Source organism: Mesoplodon densirostris, chromosome 13 (assembly GCF_025265405.1).
Source record: "Mesoplodon densirostris isolate mMesDen1 chromosome 13, mMesDen1 primary haplotype, whole genome shotgun sequence".
NCBI classification, from domain to species: Eukaryota; Metazoa; Chordata; class Mammalia; order Artiodactyla; family Ziphiidae; genus Mesoplodon; species Mesoplodon densirostris.
In genome coordinates, this window is record NC_082673.1 from 8,612,296 (window position 1) to 8,638,324 (window position 26,029).

Sequence of the window (26,029 nt, forward strand, 5' to 3'; positions counted from 1 at the left end):
GTCTGACACAATCAGAGAAGTTGCCTGAAATTAGTTATAAAACTCAAGTTTCCTTCCATGTAACTAAACTCTTCTAAAAGTATACACAGCCTGCAGGTTTTTTCCATATAAAAGCATGCCATTGATTGCCACTGAACTGATTCTTACTCCATTTCACCTAGAAATTGCTGTCTGTCTGACCGCCGCTTCAAGCTCAGCTTCACCAGGTCTGCGGGGACGTCAGGCAGGCTGGCCGCCTCTTGGTAGGTCTTGATGGCCCTGCGCAGAATCTCATTGCTCCGCTTCATCTCAGCCAAATCATCTTCACACTAGAGGAAGGGAGAAATGTCCCAGGACAAGCTGTATTTGCAGTTGCTCAAACTATTTATGAAAAGTTGACTTTGGACATGCTTCAAAAGTAATTCAAGGGCTTCCCTGGTGGCGCAGTGGTTGAGGGTCCGCCTGCCGATGCAGGGGACATGGGTTCATGCCCTGGTCCGGAGAGATCCCACATGTCGCGGAGCGGCTGGGCCCGTGAGCCATGGCCGCCGAGCCTGCGCGTCCGGAGCCTGTGCTCCGCAACGGGAGAGGCCACAACAGTGAGAGGCCCGCGTACCGCAAAAAAAAAAAAAAAAAAAAAAAAAAAAAAAAGTAATTCAAGACAAATTCAAATTTTCTTTTTGTCAAGGATTAAAACAATAAAGGAAAGCAACGTAGCATGTTATTTTAATAATATGAAGAAAAATGAGCTACTAAGCTACAGATGAGAAAGACTATCATAAAAGCAAGACTAATATATGCGAGGGCTGATGGAATTTATATCCTGTTATACATCATTAATAGACAGAACTCCAGTCCACAGTTCCTGTTCTTTCACTAGGTTATTCCTGGGTTCATTCATTCCTTCAACAACTATATTCTGTTCCAGACAGGTGGCAGACAAATTGAACAAAACAGACAAAGCCCTTTTCTCATTCTGCTTCGTTCTAGAAGGGAAAGTCAATATACAAATAAAAGTATCATGTGTCTTGTGGCCGTAAGTGCTGTGGATAACAATAATGTAGGCTTCTGTGTACTGAGAGTGGGGTGGCAGGGAGGATGCTAGTTTAATCGGGATGATCAGAGATGACCTGAAAGTAGTGAGGCACGAAAACACCTGGGAGAAGAACATTCCAGGCAGAGAGAACAGCACGTGCAAGGGCCCTGAGGCAGAAGTGAGGAATAGAGGAAAGGCTGGTACATTGAAGGGGAGCTCAGAGGAGACTGATGGGGGGTGGGGCATCGGGTAATGAAGAGCCTATAGTAAGTCACCGCCAATCCTACTACACTAACTCTACACGAGAAGGAGAGACACTGACGGTTTTTGACGTGATCTCCTGTATGAGTCGAAAGGACACTGGCAGTGATGTGAAGAATAGACAGGGGTGGGTAAAGGGAAAAGTGGAGATCCCAGTTAGGACATTCTGGCAGGAATCAAGACAAGGGGTGATGGCAACTTGGACTAGGGTAGCAGTAATGAGGTGGTAAGAGGTGGTCGGATTACAGGTACATTTTGAAAGTCAAAGCCAGCAGACTGGCAGATGGTCTGAATGTAGAGTATAAGAGAAAGGGAGAGAGAAGTCAAGGATGAATTCAACATTTTTGGCTTGAGCAGTGACCAGCTGGAACTGTCATTCCTGAGAATGGGAAGCTAGAGCAGAAAGAAGCAGGTTTGTAGGGATATGGGATCAGGAGTTCAGCTGTGGACAAATTTAAGCCCCAATGTCTATTACGTACCCAAGTGGAGATATGGATAGAAAGGTGCCTATATGTGTCTGGGGTTCAGGAGAGAAGTCAGAGTGAGAGAAACACTGGGGAATCATGGAGGATAGAGAGGGTACTTAGAGCTAAGAAGCTAGATGCAGCTGTGAGTGTAGACAGAGCAAAGAAGAGGTCCAAGAACAGAACTCTAAAGAGCTGCAGGATGTCAAGGTCATCAGAGGTCAGAAAGGACCAGGATAGGACCAGCAAAAAGGACAGAAGGAAGAGAGAAGAAAATAACAATTTAAAAAGTGGTATTCTGGAGGCCAAGTGACAAAAGGTATCGAGAGGGAGTGATCAATTTTATCAGAAGTGGCTGTCAGGTTGAACAAGATGAGCACTGAAACTAGATCACTCTGGATTGGGGACAATGCGATGCCTCTGAGGGTCCCAGCAAGAGCATTTCCATGGGGCTGCTGGGGACCCGTAGCTGAGAGGCTCAAGAGAAAACAGGAGGGAAGGAGGTGAACACACCTCTTTCAAGGAGCCTCGTCGTAAAGGGGAGCAGAAAAATGGGCCAGTATTTGGAGGGTAATGTGGAGACAAGGGAGTGTTTTTTAACAATGGGAAATATTACACCATGTTTCTAAGCTTATGCAAAAGACCCAGTAGAGGGCGGAAATCTGATGATGCAGGGGACACAAAAATTAGAATGATGTCCTTCAGCAGGTGAGAGGGGATGGGAAAAGGACCAGAGCAGTTCATCCACGCTAACAGCCACGAGAACAGGGACTGAAATACTAGAGGTAGGAAGAGAGGGGCGAACTGTAAAAGGGTCATCAAAATCTCATCAGAGGGGGGTTCCCCGGTGGCGCAGTGGTTGAGAGTCTGCCTGCCGATGCAGGGGACACGGGTTCGTGCTCCGGTCCGGGAAGAGCCCACATGCTGCAGAGCAGCTGGGCCTGTGAGCCATGGCCACTGAGCCTGCGCGTCCGGAGTCTGTGCTCCACAACGGGAGAGGCCACGGCAGTGAGAGGCCCGTGTACCGCAAAAAAACAGAACAAAACAAAACAAAAATCTCATCAGATTTAGTAGACTACAATTTGAGGAAAAAACGATATAGATGCTAAAAGTAGCATGTATAATTTTTTCTCAGAACATCCTATTTAACATGTTTACCTTGTTAAAACAAAGTGTGTGCTGTAGGCAGTATGTAGATGCCTGCAGAAACAAAACAAAGTCTAACTCCACAACTTGAGGACACAGTAAGGAAATGATCCATCCCTCCTCCACCCCAAAATGAAAAACTAACAAGAATCAGCACAAATTGATAAAGTAAGACACCTGTGGGAAGCTTTTCAGAAAATACCACATCAAAGAAAGAACCTGTTAATATGTACTGATAAGGGTAAGTTTCCCAAGATGACAAGGGCTGGAATTGAATCAGTGGTGACGGACAGTGGATGGATTTATGATAAAGGAAAATGGATAGGATGAAAATCTCTAGATTAGAAAAGGGCAATTCACCTGTGCTTGACAGGAAAAAAAAAAAAGCTTCAGAATATACAACAATCTGTTCATATCTGCAAATGGTCTCCAGAGTAGACTTATCTACCAGGAGAGGAAGTCCAATGTCAATGTCCTGTATTGGTCACCCTGCCTGCATGGCCTTCTGTAGATTCATACGCTGGCTTTTCTGTTTAAGCATCAGTTTCTTGTGAGTTTGGCTATGGTGAGTTAACTCCCCCAAACATGGTCGTTCATAGATGACATCACAGAATGCCAGAGTCCTAGAGCTGAGAGAGCCCTTCTGAGACCATCTTGTTCACCTTCTTCATTTGGTAGCCTCCTCAAGCTACCAAACAGATCCCGGACCTGGAGGGTCTCTTCAAGGTTAGTTCAAGGGCAAATGTCAACTGAGACATCATTCTCTATATAGAGGGGAACAAATATCTTAACTAAACTCAATCTGAAATGAGAGACAGATGATACAACTACATGCCTTGTTCCTTTCCCTCCTCCATCCTCAAGGTCCTTCATTTTAATGAAGTATAAACATTTTAGAACTTCCAGAAATGGAATTTTAATATCAGTGTTAAAACAGTACATAATTCTTCAAAGTCTCTTAAATAAAGCTGATAGGCTTTGCTTTGAATATCAAAATTGATTGATATTGATTAGTTTAGCATCTGTAGATAAAGGATTTTCCCTGAAACTGAGCATTTGCTACAGGACATTAACATCAGAAAGCCTTTTGTTGATTCAAACGAATTCCCCATCCAACCTTCCTATTTGTGGCAGGAAGATGCCTGCAGATGCTTGAGATGTGGCATTTTCTGCCTGAGAGGCATTAATGGTTTGTGTAAGATAATAAAGTGAATTGAGCTCATAATTTTGTGTCTGATGTTCAAGGAACTTGGTCAAAATTGATTTTCACAGTAATCCAAAGAATAAGACACTATCAGCGCTACTTTTTTTTTCATGTATTTTATTATTTATTTATTTATTTATTGGCTGTGTTGGGTCTTTGTTGCTGCGTGCGGGCTTTCTCTACTTGCTGCGAGCGGGGGCTACTCTTCATTGCGGTGCGCGGGCTTCTCATTGCGGTGGCTTCTCTTGTTGCGGAGCACGGGCTCTAGGGCATGCGGGTTTCAGTAGTTGTGGCTCACAGGATCTAGAGTGCAGGCTCAGTAGTTGTTGCGCACGGACCTAGCTGCTCCATGGCATATGGGATCTTCCCGGACCAGGGCTCGAACCTGTGTGCCCTGCACTGGCAGGCGGATTCTCAACCACTGCGCCACCAGGGAAGCCCAGTGCTACTTTAGAAATGATGGATACTGTAGTTTCTATTTAACTTAATGTTGCTGAATTTGAAAAATTTGTTGGGATATTCCAAAGTAATTGCTTAATCTGCTAACAAAGAACGAAAAAGTCATCACGTACTCCTCCTTACAAAATCCGTCTTCTGTTGAACTTTTATTTTTAAAACTCCTACAAATTTAAGATTTCTTTCAAATTATTCTACTAAAATTTAATGTATCATGCTTAAAGTTTGCATTAATGTTAATATTGATAACACCTTGTAGCATAATAGTTTAGAGATAAAAAATATTGCTGAGGCATAAATCTCAAATTCTGACCATAAATAAGGGTATAAATACAGCAAGTGCCACGTGCAAGAAGTATTGCATTTATTTAGACTTGGGTACCCGCAATTAACATCACATATAAAGAAAAATTCTAAAGCATGAAACATTTTTGCCATGATGAGCATTTGGCCCAATCATTATTCTTTCGAGTTAATATGCTTTTCCTTAATCAAATGACTGCCGGGACTAGTGGCAAAGCACATCACTTATCTGAACAGGCACCATCTTTTGGTAATAAATATATTCTCTCTTGCTTAAAAGCAATACAATTTAGCAATTTTGGAGGATTACTGACCAAATTAATTTACAGAAATGATACAGTTGCTGTCTGCTAAACCTAGTCTGTATTGCACCATGGATAAAAGGAACTTCTTTGCATTAAATTTTCACAAATTTAATTTATTAAAACTGAATTAATACAAATTTAATTAATAAGCTTTTAAGGGGGAGAGAGGAAGAATGTGAGCATCTGGATTTCGAGTGGTTGCCACCTGTAGTCCAGAGCAAAGCACACTCGTTTTATCTCCAGATGTGTTAGTTTCCGTGTGAGTGTCACCCACAAGTGATAGCACTGCCCCCTCCAAACGGCTGTTGTCAGCTTCTCCTGGGTCTGGAAAACTTTTGCAGCTCTGCATCTGCCATTTCCCAGCAGGGCTGACAGTCTCATCCCGCCAGGCAGGGCTGGAGGAGCTTTACTGCCTGACATTTGTACATCAGCCCTGGCTTTTATCCAGAGTTCCAGACTACATATCTCCGACGGTCTATTTGACACGTGCACTTGCGTCTCTAATAGGCATCTCAAACTTCACAGGACCAAATGCGAATGCTTGCCTTTGTACCTCCCCAAACCTGTTCCTCCACCAGTCTTCCTGGTCAGAACCTGGCACTAGCCTTTCCTTAGATGGCTTAACCAAAAACCCTGAAGTCGGGAATTCCCTGGCGGTCCAGTGGTTAGGACTCCGCGCTTCCACTGCAGGGGGCCTGGTTTCCATCCTTGGTCTGGAACCCAGCAAGCCGCATGGCAGGGAAAACCCGAAGTCACCCTCGAGTCTTCTCTCTGACCCTTACATCTAATCCATCATCAAGACCTCTCAGCTCTGCTCTTGTCCACTGCTCCGTCTCCATGGCCACGACCACAGTCTCAGCCAGCGCATCTCGAGGGCACCTGCAATGGTCTCCTGTTCTTCTGGCTTCTACTTGTGCCACCAGAATCCATTCTCCACCAAGCAACCAAAGTGATCGTTATTAAAAAAAACAACCAGGGCTTCCCTGGTGGCGCAGTGGTTGAGAGTCCGCCTGCCGATGCAGGGGACACGGGTTTGTGCCCCGGTCCGGGAAGATCCCACATGCCGCGGAGCGGCTGGGCCCGTGAGCCATGGCCGCTGAGCCTGCGCATCCGGAGCCTGTGCTCTGCAACGGGAGAGGCCACAACAATGAGAGGCCTGTGTACCGCAAAACAAAAACAAAAACAAAAAAACAACCAGACGGGCACACCCACGCACAAACCCTCCAAGGGCCCCCAGCGCACAGAGAATACAACCTGAGAGGCCCTGGTCCCGCCTGCCCCATGTCACCTCCCTCAGCACGCCCCTGCTCCTGTCCTTCCAATCAAGCCAAGGCTGATTCCCTGCATCACGGCCTTTGCCCCCGCTCTCCCCTCTGCCTGGACAGCTCCTTCCTCGACCTTGACATGTTTCAGCCACTTGTCACCTCCCTAGGAAGGCCTTTGCTGATCACCTTATCATCGTAAGTGTTGCTGTGTCACTCTCAATCACACCACCTACAAAAATAACATGTTCTTTATTCCATGACCTTCTTTTCCCTATGGCATGTATTATCATGTAAGATGTTCTAATACATTTGTTTTTAACCCTTCTAATATTCTTTAAATATATATTTATTTATAAAGACTTTCAGGGTTTTGCTCAAACATCACCTCCTCGGTGAGATATTTTCCTTCCACCCTATCCAAAATTTCAACCCCCTCACACATCCTATGGCTGTGCTCTTCTTTATTTTTGTCTCCTGACAAAGTATCCAGTAGCAAGCAAGAGACTTTCTTCTATGTCTCATGCACTGTCTTCTCCATTACAATGAAAACACCATGTGCTTTGTTGATGGCTGTGCCTGCAGTGCCTAGAATAGGGCCTGCCACAGAGTGGCCTTTCACTACAAAAAACTTGAGTAAGAAACTTTTAAAATATCTTCCACTGGAATATAAGCTCCACAAGGACACAGACCTCGAGAGTGTTCTTCATGATAAATCCCAGGACCTAAAACACAATGTGGCCCACGGAGGGTTTCCCAGCTACAGAAGGACGTGGAAAAGCTTCATGAATTGAGGAGCTGGAAGATGGAGAAAGTCCAATAAGAAAGGAGAAGGTAGTGGTTGAGAATCCGTCTGCCAATGCGGGGGACACGGGTTCGAGCCCTGGTCCGGGAAGATGCCACATGCTGCGGAGCAACTAAGCCCGTGCGCCACAACTACTGAGCCTGCGCTCTAGAGCCCGAGAGCTATAACTACTAAAGCCCTTGAGCCTAGAGCCCGTGCTCCACAACAAGAGAAGCCACTGCAATGAGAAGCCCGTGCAACCCAACGAAGACCCAATGCAGCCAAAAGTAAATTAATTAATTAATTTAAAAAAAAAAAAAGAAAGAAAGGAGAAGGTGGGGAAGGCGCTGGGGAGAAGGTAAGGGATAAGAAATGAGTCAGCTGACAGAAACTACACAGAGAACAAAGTCCATCCCACTTTATATTTTAAAAGTCTTTTCTAAGCACACTTTGCAACCTCTAGTGATAAAATGAGGTTCTTAAACCTCTAAGGAGCCTGAAGTAAAAACTAGGTGGTGGGTCTAAATGGAACAAACGTGAGGGTGATGGGAAATCAGTGACAAAAGTGTTATTCTTTATTTTCTTTTCAAAACCGGAGAGAAGCCAGATGGAGGGGGAGCAAAAAATGTTACTAAATTCACGATACAAAATAGCAATAATTAATTGTCTTATTTAAAACTGTATTTCTTGCTTGAATTTATGTATATGCATGAGAAATTGATTCTCTATACAAGTTAGAAAGGAAAAATAAAATGCAAATACTGGGTTTGAAAATCCAATTATACAGAGCATAAGGACATCAAAACAGTGTCCTAAGTAGCAAGGTTTCAGCATACCTTTGCTTTCCCATATCGCGCTCCTGGACTCTGAGGGTACTTCTGAACCAGTTCTTCAAACGCATGCACTGCTTCCTCAATTTTTCCCTGTTAGGAAGAGGCAATTATATACATACAATATATTCAAAGGCATAATGTTATTCAATATAGTTATTTAATATTCACCAAGTAATTTTGTCAAAATTTCCTGGACTCCTTTCTGAGTTTAAGACAATTTTATCCTAAGATTCTAAATAATTAACTGCAGTATGACAAACAAAAAACTAGAAATGAACATACATACGCTTTATTTTTTAAAAGGCAGATACCTGGCAAACGATGTACTATGAGTCATTGTTAAAGAAATTGCACACACTACTATATATAAGATAGATAACTAATAAGAACCTGCTGTAGAGTGCAGGGAACTCTACTCAAACTCTGTAATAACCTCTATGGGAAAAGAATCTGAAAAGAAAAGAGTGGATACATGTATATGTATAGCTGATTCACTTCACTGTGCACCTGAAACTAACACAACATTGTAAATCAACTCTAGTCCAATAAAAATTTTAAAAAGAGGGCTTCCCTTTTTATTTTTTATTTAGAAAAAAAAATTTTTTTAAGAAAAACAAAGAATTTGCATTTTCTCTCTATATGTACAGTTCCCACATGCACTCTTAAAAAAGTTCAGGATTTCAGTTGGGGGAAGCATACTGCTAGCAGCAGGAATGCCTGGGGTCCACAATGAGCAGGGCACCGTCGGCAGGGAATAAGCACGCAGGATGACAGGGCCACTTGGCCGCCGACGTTGTCACCCGTTGAACATGAGGGTTGATGCGGCTCACCGGGTTGCTGGGGCGCCCCACTGCTTCCTTGTCATGTGACCCCCCCTCCCCCCAAAGCCCACACGGGCCCTTAAGAAGCTGGTCCAAGCACCTGTGGTAGGTCTCTGACCACCACCGTGCAAGCGGAAATGGGGGATGCGTAACAGGTGAGCTTGCTGAGGGTCTTGGCATGGGGGTTAGGCACCCTCTCCCCCTCGCAGTCCATCCACAAGGAGAAACACACATCCCCTGGTGTCTAATGGAAGGCAGCACGTCAGAATATTGGAACCGTGTGATGGAGATGGATTTTCTGAGTTGAACTTTACCACCACTTCAGCTACCCATCAATCCGTAAATCCATTCATTCCACACATAAATGCAAACTCACTGTGGTTTGTCCGTTGTCACCCTCACTGAGTGAGTTTTCACAGCAACAGAGTTTACCCCTCAGACGTGGCTGGGCTCAGCAAACCATACAGTACTACCTGATTGTTACTGATACCTACTTCTCCACAACTTGACTAAATAGAGCCAGGCAATATCCATATTAAAGTTCCTCAAAATCGTGAAAGAAGGAGGTTTCTTATTCCCTGTTCCATGCCCATCAGTGGCACTGAGGGTCTGGGAGACAGTATAGACAGAGAGGAGTGGTCATGAGTGCAAGCTCCAGAGCCAGAGTGACTGGCTAGACCCTGGGCTCCATCACTTAGGAGGCGTGTGACTACTGGCAAGTTACTTACGACTTTGCCTTATATGCCTCATCTGTGACATGGGTACAGTGAGTGTACTTGATCACTTTGTTGGGCTGCTGGGAAGGTCAAATCTGATAACATATATAAAATGCTTATAGCCGCTGCAGAATGCATGGAAAGCAATGAAAAATGGTAGCTATTATGATTATTACTATCGTAGCGTGGGGAGGATGTGTGAGCCCACATGAGACAATAAAGCGTGCCCCAGGTAAGTCTCTTATCTGATGGACAGGTTAATGCAAAGAGAATGAGGACTTGAAGGCTGAGATAAAATCAAGTCAGGAACATATTCTCTAAGTTATATTTATTGTCAGAAATCATTGTATCGCTATTTAAAATATGCTGTGTCTCTCATGATATTAACTTTTTTAAAGCTTTATTTTTTTAGAGCAGTTTTAGGTTTGCAGCAAAATTGAGAGGAAAGTATAGAGCTTCCTCACATACCTCCTGCCCCTCCACGTGCACGGCCTCCCCCCATAATCAACGTCGCTCAGCACAGTGGTACATTTGTTAAGACTGATGAACCTACAGTGACACACTGAAATCACCCAAAGTCCATAGTTTACGTTAGGGTTCACTCTTGGTGTTGTACATTCTATGGGTTTGGACAAATGTATAAGGACATGTATCCACTGTCTCCATAGTTTTGCATTTTCCAGAAAGTCATATAGCTGGAATCATACAGTATGTAGCCTGTTCAGATTGGCTTCTTTCACTTAGTAATATGAATTTAAGCTTCCTCCCTATCTTTTCATGGCTTGAGAGATCATTTCTGTTTCGTGCTGAATCAGATTTCATTGTCTAGACGTACCCCAGTTTATCCATCCATTCATTTACTGAAGGACATCTTGGTTGCTTTCAGGTTTTGGCAATTATGAAAGCTGCTATGAACATCCATGTGCAGGTTTTTGTGAGAACCTAAGTTTTCAACTCCTTTGGATAAACACCAAGGAGCAAGATTTCTAGACTGTATGCTACGAGTATGCTTAGTTTTGTAAGAAACCTGCCAAACTGTCTTCTGAAGTGGCTGTACTACTGTGCATCCCCACCAGCAATGAGTGAGAGTTTCCGTTGCTCCACACCCTCATCAGCATTTGGTGGTGCCAGTGTTCCAGATTTTGGGCTTTCTAATAGGTGTGTAGTAATATCCATTTTGTTTCAAATTGCATTTCATAACATATGAGGTGGACATCTTTTCAGATGCTTATCTGCCACCTGAATATCTTCTTGGGTGAGTTGTCTTTTAAGGTCTTTGGCCCATTTTTAAATTGGGTTATTTTTCTTATCATTGAATTTTATGAGTTTTTTGTATATTTTGGATAACAGTTTCTAAAACCACCATTTTATTTCTTCCATGAGATGAAGAATTCATGTTAAATATCCTTCTCCGTGTGACTTTCTTCTAACTAACCTGTATGAGTTTCCTCAGGTTGCTGTAACAAATGACCACAAACTTTGTGGCTTAAGAGAACAGAAATTCATTTGCTCACGGTTCCGGCGAACAGAAGTCCAAAATCAGTTTCACTGGGGCTGAAATCGAGATGTGGGCAGGGCCGTCCTTTCTCCAGAGGCTCTAGGGGAGAATCTGCTCCTTGCCTCATGACAGCATTTCCTGACATCACCCCAATCTCCACTTTGTCTTCACATTGCCTTCTCCTGTGTGTGCCTTCTCCTGTTTGGTCTGTATCAGATTTCCCTCTGCCTCTCTCTTATATGGAAACATGTGATTGAATTTTGGGCCCAACTGGATAACCCAGAATAATCCCCCATCTCAAGACCCTTAACTTAATCATATCTGCAAAGACCCTTTCTCCAAACACAGTAACATGTACAGGTTCCAGGGATTAGGACACAGATATCTCTGGATGGATTATTTTTAGCCTATCACATGACTTACACAACTTAAATTGCAAATATTGAGGCTATTTTTGTGAAAATCATGCTGAATGCACCATTTCCAGATTTAAACCATAGGATTAACAATATTCATAACAACTCTGTGAAAGTATTTTTTCCAGCTTAACACTTCCTTAGTTGGCCATCAAGGTTATAAAAATAATGGAATACGTTGGCTCTGTCATAGGCATCCTTTGGATCCCTTAATACAGATGCTCTGGGCCTTTCCTAAGGGACCATCAGCCCTGCCCTCATCTCAGCTGTCTGGCAAAGTTAACGTGTTTGCTTTTTAGCCTGAAAAAAATTTCCCTTCCCCAGGTTCCTGCTGGAGAATATAGCTCCTGATACTATTACGCAATTCTTCTTAAAAAACTCAACCACAAGACAGAGTGCTCACAAAGAACTGCCTGAAAATCATCTGTTCTTCAACACAGCTTACATTTTATCCCAGGACCAAACAGTTCACTGGAGAGACATGTGCTTGCCTCACCCCGCCCGCCACCCCACCCCCCCGTTTTGGCATGAGGCCAGCGGGCTGCGCTGAAGGACATTAAGACACACCCCATGGAGGTCACGTAGAACCCGCGGGTGTGACACTAGGGAGGAGACTGTGCCGTCCATCACTGGGCCCTTTATGAAGATCTATGGCGTAAGGTTCCTCTCTGGACTTGGTGCAGAACAGCTGTTCTGAGGACTATTATCCATCCGACAGTGTGATCCACACCCCTTCCTTGCTCTGCACGCAGTTTACTTCTTTCCCAGCCCCGTTTAGAGCCTGTGGTGTGAACTTCCGTGTGTCGCACTTACTCTGACTTTATTAAGTTTTCTCTTCTTTCTCTCTTTTTCTCCACTTATGATACAATAATAAAAACTAATTCCGACAGATGAACAAATATTTCAGTGTATCATTTCAAATCCTTCTTCTGGGGCATAAGGAGGAGTTTTAAGCAATAAATATTATTTTAAAAAATTGATGATTGGGCTTCCCTGGTGGCGCAGTGGTTGAGAGTCCGCCTGCCGATGCAGGGGACACGGGTTCGTGCCCCGGTCCGGGAGGATCCCACATGCCACGGAGCAGCTAGGCCCGTGAGCCGTGGCCGCTGAGCCTGCGTGTTCGGAGCCAGTGCTCCGCAACGGGAGAGGCCACAGCAGTGAGAGGCCCACGTACCGCAAAAAAAAAAAAAAAAAAAAAAAAAATTGATGATTAAAATATGATCCATGCATTTTTGCAGGAAAACTAAAGTGACCTCGTACTTTCATGTCACATAGTTTCTGAAACTTGGGTGTGGCCTGAGATCAGGCCTCCTCTGACCATTGCTGCCTTATGGACGTAGCAATCCCAGTAGAGTTGGTTGCACTATTTGAAACTACCAGCTATAAAAACAACCCTAAAAAATGTAATTACGCTGATGACTCAGTCAATAACATGGCTCCCTGCTGTTTCAGAAGCAAGAATTGCCTCTGTGGGCTCTTCTTCCTCCTTTATTTACCCGGTTATAGATCCATGGTGCTCCTTGAAGAAAGCATCAAAATTTCTCCAAATAAGCGAGAACTGGAGAATACCCCACGGATTGTTCCAGCATCTTTATGTTTCACTGACTTATCTGCCCCTTGATAACTGAGCCCTTCTCTACTATTCATTATAATTACATAAAAATCCTTCTCTAAAGCTGTTTGTTTGTTCTTTATCCCTAAAGTCACCTGTGAAATAGGCATCCATTTTCATCAAGGGCATGTAGCACAGAGAAAGTGGAGAATGCCAAACAAGATGATAGAAAAAGAAGATTCCTGCTTCGTTTCTATTAAGAAATGCAAATTTTCAACAAATAGTAGATGGCTGCATTTTATAAAGTTAAACAAGATAGACACAGAAATCATTCGATGTTAATTTAGTGAACAAAGACTTTGCTGCAATATTCTTTGGAGTTACTACATTTGTATCAGCTGCTGACCAGGGTGAGCCAGGCTTTGTTTTGGGAACCTTGTCTAATGCTAGTTACAGACGTCGCCATGCTTGTTGGGACTTTTCCAATAAATATGGGGGGAAGCACATTCTTGTCCCACTTCAGTGCCTAACTCGGGTGTTTTTATTGTTGTTGCTTACCTATGACAGTCCCCTTATTCCTTTTTTTTTTCAGCTAATGTCTACTGATTAAAAACCACATTACAGGAAAACTAATGAGTAATAGTTTAAAATGCAAGTATAAATTCAAGTACAGAGTAGAGAAAGAAATTTTCATGAGAAACAACTACAGGCAGACCTCAGAGATCTTGCAAGTTTGGGTCCAGACCACCACGATAAAGCGAATACCACAATAGAGTGAGTCACAGGAATGTTTTGGTTTCCAGTGCATATAAAAGTTATGTTTACATTATATTATAGTCTATTAAGTGTGCAATAGCATTATGTTTAGAAAAACAATGCACATACCTTATTTAAAAATACTTTATTGCTAAAAAATGTTAATCATCTGAGCCTTCAGCAAGTCATAAGCTTTTTGCTGGTGGAGGGTTTGAAATTATTTCGAGAATTACCAAAATGTGACAGAGAGACCCGAAGCACGCAAATGCTGTTGGAAAAATGGCACCAATAGACTTGTTTGATACAGGGCTGCCACAAACCCTCAATTTGTAAAAAACGCAATATCCATGAAGCACAATAAAGTGAAGCACAGTAAAATGAGGTATGCCTGTAGATGATTAAGTGAAGATGCCATTAAATACATTATAATAAATATTTGGCCCAACAATTACATGAGTATGATGGCGTTAAGAGAACAGATAACTTCAATCTAGTGTTAATTGACTTTTCAAAAACTGTAATATCCAGAAACAAATGCAAATAATATTTCAAATTAACTGATGACAAAGCAAAACATCAGTCACCCTGGAAACTGGAGGTGCGTGAGAAGAATCTTAAATCTAATATCATTTCACCTTAACAGTAAGTATCCTAAGAGTATTGGACTAACCTATGTTTTCTTTTTGCATCGAGTTGCTTTAAAATGAAAACCGCTACTTGTATGGTACTTGACAGTACTGATGCTTCTTTTTTAATCTCTTATCTCATTGGAAAAGACCAAGTAGGAAGTAGGAAGGACACGTACTAGTCTCATTTTTTAAAATAAGGAAACGGAGGCTCAGAATGACTAAGTGATCTGCCCAAAGCTACCAAAGTAGACTGTGATGGGAGGGGCTGACACCCAAGTCGGCTGGCCTGACGGTAAGGTTCTATTTCTATTTGGCCGTTTTTCTTTTCATTTGATTCACTTCACGTGAAATGCTGATGTGCCTGGGGAAAAATCCACTCTAGTCAAAGGTTGTTTCTCTTACAGTTTTTTTAAAAAACAAATCAAGAGTAATGGCTGAGTTTATTTAACAAAGAAACCATCGCAAGTTCCTGCGAAAAGCAAAACAACCACCTACCCGTTTACGGAGTTTCTCTGCAGCATCGAGTTCAGCTTTAATAGTCTTATCAAATTTATTTAAGAGTTTAGGCTTCTTCTTCTTCACTGAAAGAAAAAAAGAGGAGGTTTTTAATTTTTATTTTATGTTTTTGTCTAGAAATAGTTCTTGAGAATAGTGATTTACAAAAGTAGTAAGAAACCTAGCATTGGTCCTGAGCCTATAACTGGAGAACCAAGCACACTCCTGGCTCAGCTTCCCACACGGCTCTCCCAACCCCCAGGATGAGCCAGTCAGTAACTGCCAAACCACAGGGAGACGGTCAGGGCCCTTTTTCTCAAATGCTCGAAGGTGTTCTTGGGAGACTGGGTGCATTCTGGTATCCTGAAACTCTCAGGATAGTGACCTAATTTCTGGAATGAAAATGGTAGGTATGATTTCTAAACTCTTAGGATCAACTCCTTGGCTAAGCCCCAAAGGCTGCTTACAACTGTCTTTGAACACACCCACAATGTTTCATGATCAGATAAAAGTAGGAAATTACTCTCGAGGGACTCAAGTGAGCAGGATTTCTTAGTCGAGGGCTCAAGACCCTTCCATTGCATCCTGGACCTAAATTCCAGCATATTCCATACTTTAGGCAGATGGGACCACCCCTCACTCCCCAAATAAGCTTTCTGCCATTTCTGAGGCTACTTTCTCCAAGTAAAATGGCTTCTTCCTTGTCAGTTGAAAACACGCCCCTCCTCCAACAACCAGCTGAAAACCACACTCACTCCACACATCACTCACAGAAGTGCTCCGTTTTCTCTATCACACGACTGAAGTCCTCAGCACCATGCATATGGCTTTTTTTGTGTGTGTGTGTGGTTCTTCCCCCTATTATATAGGACTTTTATGTACTTATCCTGGTCCCTTTTCAAACCATAAGCCCCTGCAGAGTGGCACCATGTCTTTGATGCAACCTGAATCTCCTCCTGCTGACTCAGCCTGAAGTCACGACCAGCAGGGGAGGGTTGGGGCCTGCTGGTGCACACCTGGCAGGGCCTTCGGGGTGGACCCAGAGCAGATAATCCTGTCTCAGGGCTCAGAGCATGACCAGGTGTGACCTTGAAGGGTAAGCCGGATGTTTCAGGTAGAGAGAAATGAGAGCAGTCAGAGGAGAACTTCCTTAATGCTCTGACATTAAACCAACACATTCAGTTCCTTGTGCTGTGTCCCCAGGTGCAGGAGGAGGGGTTCTCCGTCCTAAGGTCACTCCCCGCCCTGCCCCACAGGCCCGCACTCTGCCGTCTCCATCGCCTCCTCTGTAGGCCTCCACACTCTGGCTTTCCTCTGAGCCCCTGTCCACGTTTCCTAGTGCTGAAGTCTCCACCATCCTAAAGCCAGCAAACCAACCAACCAGGACAAACCTCAGCCTCCCCACCCCTACTTGCCATCCTCTCCCCGCTCCCCTCCCTCAAGGCTCCCTTTCCACCCACAGGGCTCTTGTCCCCACCCACCACGGGGGCAAAAGCGAGTCGTCCAGAAGGAAGGAGCCTCAGTGGTTAAGAGTCAGATGGCAGGGGCCTGAGTCCCAGCTCTGTCCTGTCCCAGCTCTGTGACCTAAGCCAAGCTGGTGGTAGACTTTTCCGACTCTCACTGCCCTAATCTATAACATGGGGCAGTGTTCTTGAGAATTAAATAATACTGCACATAGGCAACTAGCACAGTGATCAACATACAGTAAGTGCTCCGTATCTGAGAGCTAATAATGCTTATGGCCATCTCTGCAAGTCCCCCTGTTCCTTTTTCTCCCATCCAACCTGGCCCCCCTGCAGCATGGGACACGGTGGACTCCTCCCTCCTTCCTGAAAGGGTCCCTCGCTTTGACTTCTGTGTTGCCCGCTCTCCTGGTTTTCCTCCTGTCTCCCCAGCATGCTGTGCTCATCAGGGTCAGTCTTCAGCCTCTAAAGGGCTTCCGTGGTTTAATTTCCAAACTGAGCTACATATTAACTAGTTAGTTTTCTCCTGAAATACAAAAATCATAAATCCAAGTGCCTATGGACACAGAGGCTTCAAACTCAGATCCAAAGTGAAATTCGCTACTGCTCACAAATCTGTTCTGTCTCGGATTTGCCCTATTTCAGAGGATGGCACTGTATTCATCTGTTTCCAAATAACAAACCTGGTCAGTTTGTGACCAGAGTAAAGAAGAAGGAACATGAGGAATTATCCGAAGACTGAAAGTAATCGCTACTATTTTTTTCAGCACTCACTGTGTGCCGGTCTCCAGGCCATATCTCCTTTTATTCTCTCAACCTCTTGGACATGGGGAACTTAACTTCACAGATGTGGCTACTGAGGTTTCAAAGGGGTCAGTCCCTTGACACCTCCCTTATGGCTGTTAGCATGGCTGATGCCATCTTGGGCCCTGACAGCGCCTCCTGTCCTTCCACTGACACTACCCAGGACTGTACTGTGCAGTGAATCACTTCTCTGTTGTCAGGGGCTTTAGAGTGAAGAGATATTGCCTCATCATCATTAGGACCAGGTGGCCTCTATGCTCTGTTAGTCTCCAAACAATGATGAAGACCTTTGCTGGTGCATTCCGGGCGCCCACAAGACTAGTTACCCACTCATAGGTCTTGACTTAGGGATACACGCTGTATTCCCAAGCACCCCACACCCCAGGTGAACTATCAAATTGTCCCAGGGGCCATAGCCTTTGCGAATGCTTGCAGATCATTTTCTGCCCTATCCCACCCTGTAAGTTACCCCGTAATAGATTGATCCACTGATTACACGGGGCTTCCTGCCTCGCTGTTCGGTCTCAAGATGCCTTCTCAGTTCAGTGGGCACTTTTCGTTCCGTCCGTCCTCCAACACCTCCCCTCTCCCACCTACATTTCCCACCTGAATGGTTTCCAAAAAGAGGGGAGTTTCCTAAGGATCTTAGCCTCCTGCCTCTCCCCACAGGGGAGGCGGTGTGACTTATCTGATCACTGAGTTAGGGGGAAGCAAGAAGCTTGTGTAGCTCAGTCCCACCCCTTCCCTTCCCCCAGGACGTGTACCACCAATGCGCTGAGCGGATGCCACATCCTGCAGGGAGGGGTCCCCACCCACAGGGCAGAACGAGGGGTGCTCTCCACAGCCTGGAGCGGGCGGGTAGGTCCAATTCTTGGGTTCAAGATTATGAAACCTACCATTCCTGCTCATTTAAGTCCCATTCTTCAATTCGACTTTTATCAGTAATAAAGCTGACACTTTGATCACTTTTTTCACTTCATTCCTTGTATATAATACAGTTTCAATGTTTCTTGGAGTATAGTTGATTTACAATGTTGTGTTAGTTTCAGGTGTACAGCAAAGTGAATTGGTGATACAGATACATACATCCACTCTTTTTTTAGATTCTATTCCCATATAGGCCATTACAGAGTATTGAGTGGAGTTCCCTGTGCTAAACAGTAGGTCCTTATTAGTTACCTATTATATATAGCAGTGTGTATGTGTCAATCCCAATCTCCCAATTTATCCCTTCACCCCTTCCCCCTTGGTAACCATAAGTTTGTTTTCTATATCTGTGACTCCTATTTTGCAAATAAGTTCATTGGTACCCTATTTTTAGATTCCACATATAAGTGATACCATATGATATTTGTCTTTCTGTGTCTGACTTGCTTCACTCAGCATGACAATCTCTAGTTCCATCCATTTGCTGCAAATGGAATTATTTTGTTCTTTTTTATGGCTGAGTAATATTCCATTGTATATAGCTCCTAGGCATATACCCGGAGAAAACCATAATTTGAAAAGATACATACATGTACCCCAATGTTCATTGCAGCACTATGTACAATAGCCAGGACATGGAAGCAACCTAAATGTCCATTGACTGAGGAATGATAAAGAAGATGTGGTACATATATCATTCCTTATATATTTTAAAAAATTGGTATTCTATTTATTCCACCTTTCTCTTCTCCTCCCCCCAAGCCCCAAGGCCCCCTATTGTTGAAAAATATGTCTAAAGCAGAGACTGAAAAAATAGTGACTAGTGGGCAGATTCAACAGCATGCCATGATATGTTAGCATACGTGCTGAGGACATGGGAAATGAATCGACATTTGACTGAGATGGGGATTTATAAATGGTGGAAGTTAGTGTCATGTCACCGAGCACTGACTTATGTCTCTCAATTGCTCGTTTTGGTTTTGCAGAAGTGTCTGTCAGCAGGACGACAGCAGGACCAGGAAAGCCTGGCGAGCACCTGAGCAGAGGGTTACTGCTGGCATCCGCACTTTTCCCAAGCACATCTCCCATGTTCCACTGTCCAAGTTAACATGAGATTTATTTACAGGGGGAAAAAAAAAAACTATTGGCAGCTTAGGACATGCAAAATATATAGTTAACATTAAGATGTTTGTTAAATAGCCATACTGTACTCAGTGTCAACATATTTTAGTATCATCACGAAAAATAGAATATTAAAAATCTCAAAGCACTCATTACCAAGAGAAATGACTTTGTCCCATAAAATTTCTTTTCACAAACCTTCCTATTTAATAGCTGCTAATATTGCTCCTCTCTTTGAAATTCAAGTTTATTCCTATCATGACTATTTTTATTTTTAAGTGTATAAAAAGCCTAAGGCAATTTTTCCAATTGTCAAAAAACACAGATCTGTTCCTTCTTGTTCTGGGGAAACGTGGTCTTATTGCAGAAACAGGAGTGGGGTCTCAGGGCTCGTGACAGGATGGAGCAAGCTCTCTCAGGCTCTTTGGGCCTCAGTTTCTTCTTCTACAAAGGGTTCTCTTTAGGTCTCTGAACAAATCCTGCACTTCTAATTTTCAGTTGATTTAAATCATGTTAATAATCTTTCAAAGTAGACCTAGGAGTATTGCCATGGGTTGTTAATTTTGTTGAATTTGGATTTTTAAAAATGGTTTAGGAAGCAGATGTTTATGTTTTATAAAACTTTGAACTTTTCTTTTTGGTCACTGCCATTACAAGTAGTTTGTCCTTTTCCAAAACCACAAAGAAAGAAAAAAAGTGACCCGTTGCATTTCAAACCCTGACTTCCCTTGCCGTGGTTGAAACATTAAGAGCAAGTGAAATGGAAAAGAAGGGAAATAAAAGAATAATTAAAGGCATGAAAAAAGACTAACAATACACATGTGGACTCCCTTTCCTCTCCACTTGGTCCATGGAAGAAGATGTTTTCATACCATGGTTCATACATGAGGAGAAGCTGACCACCAATGAAAACAGACACAGAATCTTTGCATTTCTCTATGTCCCTGCCACGCTCTGTTGATGAGTGACAGAAGCTGCAGGGTCTGCCATAAGGTAGACAGAAAAGCAACTTTCCGGACCTGTCCCCCTGCTTCTAGTCTGTTCTCTCTCTACATTGTCCTCAGGATCTTCCTGAAACACAATCTGTCCATGTTACCCCATCGCCATGGATCCCCCAAGCACATAAAATAAACACTGAACTCCTTCGCATGCCGTCCTAGTAATCCTGCCCCTGGCTCTCTGCCCAAGAGAAATGATGACACGTGTCCACACAGAGACTCATATGCACGCATTCACTGAAGCACTGTAACAGCCACAGGTAGAAAAAATCCAAACGTCCATCACCTGGTGGATGGACAGACAGTTTATGGCAGAGCCATACAACGCAACGCTACTCAGCCATGATATGAATACATGCAACAATACGTCCCTCTCAAATGCATCACGTTAGGTGAAAGAGGCCAAGTTCATGAAGCTACTAACTGGATGATTCCCCTTACACAGCATTTTAGAAAAGGATAAACTGTTGGGAAAGAAAACAGAATAGTGGTTTCATGGGCTTCCCTGGTGGCGCAGTGGTTGAGAGTCCGCCTGCCGATGCAGGGGACACGGGTTTGTGCCCCGGTCCGGGAGGATCCCACATGCCGCGGAGCGGCTGGGGCCGTGAGCCATGGCTGCTGAGCCTGCATGGCCGGAGGCTGTGCTCCGCAACGGGAGAGGCCACAACAGTGAGAGGCCCGCGTACCACAAAAAAAAAAAAAAAAAAAAAGAAAACAGATTAGTGGTTTCAGAGGCTGGAGGTGGGAAAAGGGGTTGACTCCAAAGGGCACAAGAGAATTCTGAGATACAAAGTTCTAGATTTTAATTGTGGTGGAGAAATTGTAACTAGATGTCAATGCATATGTCAAAACTACACACCACAAGAGGAGGATTTTACCATATGTAAATTACACCTCAATACCTGACTTGACAAAAAAGTTATAAGGAAGAGACAAGTCACATGATTCTCAATGAAGACTCTCAAGAATTCCCTGGAGGTCCAGTGGTTAGGACTCCGAGCTCTCACTGCTGAGGGCCAGGGCTCGATCCCTGGTTGGGGAACTAAGATCCCACAAGCCGAGCAGCGCGGCCAAAAAAACAAACAAACAAAAAATAAAATCAATGAAGACGCTTATCATAGGTATATCAGTATGAGAAGCATTTGGGCATAAAAACATCATTCTTTCAAAAATAAAATGAAATCTGATTTTGAGCTCTCCCCCGCCAGCCATGAACCTATCAGGAGTTATGTGAACTTACTCAAATTCAACTATGCTTAAGAGGCTCCTCCCTGCAAATATAAAAAAAAAGGAAGAAAAATTCTCTCCTTATTTAATATCCCAGCTACATTTTCTGCTCCTGTCTCTTTCTTATCATTCATTCCACCCTCCAAGCGCCCTACTTTTAATTTTTATTTTTTTCAAAAAATTTGACTACTCTTGAAGTATAGGAAACCATTGCTGCTCTTCTGTGTGTGACTCTGTAAGCAGTAGAGGGGGCCCCAGGCTTTGGACTGAGACCCACGTTTTTCACTGATTCATTCACTCATTCAACTACTTGCTAAAAAGCCACCATGTTTCAAGGATTGTGCTAAGTGCTGGGGATTCAACAGAACATTCCTCAAGGAGGCTACAGTCTTACTGGGGAGAAAGCTGTAAATGGACAATGAATGCTTAGAGGAATGAGGGTAATTATAAGGGTGGACCAGGAGTGGTGCTCATCTTTTTGGGAAGGGGGAGGGAAAGCTTTCTGGGGAAATCGAGGACTTAAGTATAGACCCAGATAGAAGTAGCACTCCCAGCAGAGGAAGGAGTATTTATTTTGTAAATCAATCACAAGTTTGGGACATTGCATTTTCACCATTAGTTATTTTCCTTTATCTTTCTAAAAATCTCCTCCTGCTTGGATGCTATGGTTTGGTGCAATGTATATGTTCTTATTATGGGAATCCGGGCTTTCCAGAATTTTGGAAAGCTCACAGGGGTGGAGGTATTGCTCAGGGACCCTGGTCACTGACTTGCTTCCTCCGCACATATGGGTACGTGGCCTTGGTGACACTGAACCTGCTTTAAGAGCCAGAAGAGGCCTGAAATGCACGTTCAGGGAGTTTTAGTTTCGTCGAGAGCGGATGTACACCCCAACTGTAAGAGGTGGCACAGCAAGAATGGGGCTTTTGAAAACATGCCAGACACAGAGTGGACAGCTGTAGCCCCGCACCCCAGCCAGAGGTGGATTCAAGATTCCCACGCTGAGGGCCAGCCCAGCTGCTCTGCCCGGGGCTGCCATCTGCTTTTGATACAACACTGTAAGCTGATTAAGGACCTTAAATTAACTTTACTGGGAGGAAGAGAGAGAGAAAATGAGAACTTCTCCCACCAACTCAAAACCTATCTGAAACGTTGTATTTAGTCAAGAAAAATACGTACATCTTGAAGTAAGCCTTGTTTCCTGGAACCAGCTTTACTGCCTTTGACAAACTGGCTCCTAGCCACTCTATCTTCATCTCCTGTTACTTACCTGTAAAGCACTTTACATTTCCTTTACACAGACTCTCAAATTTCACATGAACTTGTGACACTTCCGTGACTTTTCTCTCGTGCTCATGGTGGTTTTTTTTTTTTTTGGTGGTGGTTGGGTGTGGGAGCTTGGAAAACCCTTCCCTCTATTTCTACCAAAGAATACTCTCTTTCAACCTTCAAGACCTAGTTTAAATGCTATTTCCTCTATCAAGTCATCTAAAGACATCCTCGTGAAAAAAAAACAACAACAAAACTTTCTCCTCTGTGCTCATACAACACTTTGTTTCTAGAAATAGCAAAGTTTCAGGCTGTGTTTAAGTTGGCCATGTGGTTATATATGATGTACACTCTCTTCCCCATGCCACCCCCCATACTGCTGGATTGTTAATTTTTGTGAGGAAAGAACTGTGTCTTCCTCATAATTTATTTCCAGCACAGCACATGGTCTGTCCCATGAAAACTCTTCAATAAATGTTTCTGAATGTATATAAATACATGCAAGCACGAATGAATCAGAATATCCCATGAAATCTTGCCATGTGCTACAACACGGATGGACCTAGAGGGTGTTATGCTAAGTGAAATAAGTCAGACACAGAAGGGCAAATACCGTATGATTTCACTTATATGTGGAATCTGAAAAACAAAACAAACGAACAAACAAAATAAGACAGAAACAGACTCACAGATACAGAGAACAAACTGGTGGTCACCAGAGGGGAGGGAGTTAGGGGGTGGCTGAAAAAGGGGAAGAGGATGAAGAGGACAAACTTCCATCTATAAAATAAATAAGTAACAGGGATGGAGTGTCACATAGGGAATATAGTCAATAATATTGCAGCAACTTTTATGGTGACAGATGGTAACTGAATTTATCGTGGTGATCATTTCATAATGTATAAAAAATATCAAATCACTATGTTGTACGCCTGAAAGTAATATTATATGTTAATTATAACTCAATTAAAAAAAAAGATATTCCAGAAGGGGATATCCATGTCAATCTGTAACTTAGGCGTATCAGTTATTTAAAAAACAATCGGAAAATTGTAAGCACCCAAGATAGAGAATGAATTGAGAATGAGAATAGCGTGCTTTATAAAGAAGGTCTAGTCCAAAAAGTGTCAACAGACAACAAAAGAGGGGACGGAGGAGGAAGGTAAGAGAAAGACACAAGGTAAGTGTGAGACAATCTCCACTGAAGATTTTATAGAGAACACCGATACTTATTTCTTATTCCATTCTAGTTTTTCCATAGATTCAGAATTTAAAACACAATGGCAGAAGATTAGACACAACTAGCTAGTAAGTGCTTGGACTGCAAAGTTCAGCTGATTTTAGTAGAACATAAAAATGACACTAAGCAGCTTGCTTTTTATGTTCTGAGTCTCTGCTTAATGCCTTGTCAAATTATTTGCTGATAATAATAGTTGACATTCATTGATCACTTACCCTGCTAGACATGTGCAACTCACCCAGGCTGCACAAATTGTCAACGGTAGGAGCCAAGACGGGAGCTGGGGGGTGTCTTGACTCCAGTGTCTATGCTTTTGACAACATTTTGTTGTAAACCTGGCATCTGGCCCAAAAGTTCAGACACCAGGGTGTGCCTGCATATTTGGAGAGTGATGACAGAGTGGAATTAAGTATTAGTATAAGTATTATGTTGTGTAAGGAAGTAGCAGAACTTTGTACTACTTGTCTCAGAGGATAAAGGCAGTTAAATAATCACAGAGATTTCCCTTCATTTTGTGTCTCAAAGACCCAGCATGTACACATGACACAGAGACATCTGGCTTAGCAGGAAGGTCCCAGGGTATGGAGCCTGGAGGCCAGGGTGTGAGCCTCACTTCTGCCTTTCTTAGGTGACTTGCTTAGTCTCACTTCCATGAAACAGGAATAACGTCTGACCCCTACCTACCAACCATAAAGGAACATAAAATATCATATACATATTAATCATGACTTCTGTCTATAATACCTTATTTTCATTTCCTTTAAAATTCTGCTCTTTAATTAAATGGGAGATATGTATGCCCTACCTTATTAGTAAACGTTTGAGGAACTAATTTTTTAAAGATACCAGATTTGCTCTACGGTCAAACATTTCTCTGGCAGAGATTTTGGACAACTAAAAACTTTGCCAAACCATTCCTACATCCCGTTTGTATTTCCTGGGTCAACAAAGGACTAAGGAGCTATGGGGCCCCATTGTACTCCCTTTGCTCCCTAAACCCTACTGCATTTTCAAGCAGGACCACATAAAACATGAAGGGTTGCTTTTTGTTATAGGTATCCAAAGGTGGAATTGGATAAAAAATAATCTAAAGAGCAAAATGATTTAAGAAGGAAGAGTAAGACCAAAATAAGTCATTGAAGAAAAATGTGCTCTATATCTGAGATACAGCCTGAAGCTTTGAAATAATCATGTAATGCTAATTTCAATATTATTCATGTGAAATAGCAGTTAAACCACGACAGACCCCACTACATATTTTAATCTTCCTATGTTACAAATGGAAGTTAATTTTGCTTTTCTTTTTAAAATCAGTGATAGATTTCAGTATAAGAAAAAAAACCTCCACGCTAAATTTGTCTGGCAGTGAGGAAATCTATAAATTAAGGCAAATAACAAAAAAGAAGGAAACAACAGAGTGAAACATTCCAGATTTCAAGAATCCAGTCCTAGGGTTTTTGATGAAATTCCTCCTGCTGGGTACAGGGAAAGCAAGCCCAGATCCACCAATGCTCCTCCAAGGCACAGGCAGGGATGCTGGTGGGAGTTCTCCGTTCTTTTCTCTTTCACTTACAAGTGGGAATTGTGCAAGGTATTCTATTGCTATGCTTCACAGGAGGCTCTGAAATAAATCTGCTTTCATATTGATAGTGGGTCATGTTATTGGCTGTTGGGAAACCCAATCAGCAGACAGCCACAGAAGTGCTTCTGGCGGGAGTCTTTGTGTCATCACCGTGAAAAAGGAAAATTAATGTGTTTGATCCAAACAGAGCCCCTTCTGAGCCCACTTCCTCTAATGTGATATATCCACCTTGCAGGTATATAGTAGGGGGAGAAGAGGTAAATCTTGGCAACTCAGGGGAGACTGTCTTACTTGCCAGCCTTTACTGATGATTGGAAGGAAGAAGAAAGGTGGACCCTTCCTATCTTCCTACAGCTAAGGAATAATGGACTTTTGTTCTCCTGAGTCAAATATCAACTACATGCCAGCAGGAGTTCAATATTCAACACTTAAACCACACAGTTAACATAAATGTTTCTCTGCTGAGAGACACTAACTAATA

The 26,029-nt window shown here is 43.0% G+C and overlaps 1 protein-coding gene across 4 annotated transcripts in view; it reads right to left on the reverse strand.

Moving 5' to 3' along the window:
* The window catches only part of ASPH (aspartate beta-hydroxylase), a 229,628-nt gene that overhangs the window by 75,958 nt on the left and 127,641 nt on the right, over positions 1–26,029 (reverse strand). For all 4 annotated transcript variants that reach the window (XM_060116094.1, XM_060116093.1, XM_060116095.1 and 1 more), the window contains 3 exons: positions 14,917–15,002; positions 8,037–8,123; positions 158–308 (listed from right to left, as the gene is read on the reverse strand). In XM_060116094.1, the coding sequence (XP_059972077.1) occupies positions 158–308; positions 8,037–8,123; positions 14,917–15,002 (324 nt within the window). The remainder of the gene's footprint in view (positions 1–157; positions 309–8,036; positions 8,124–14,916; positions 15,003–26,029) is intronic.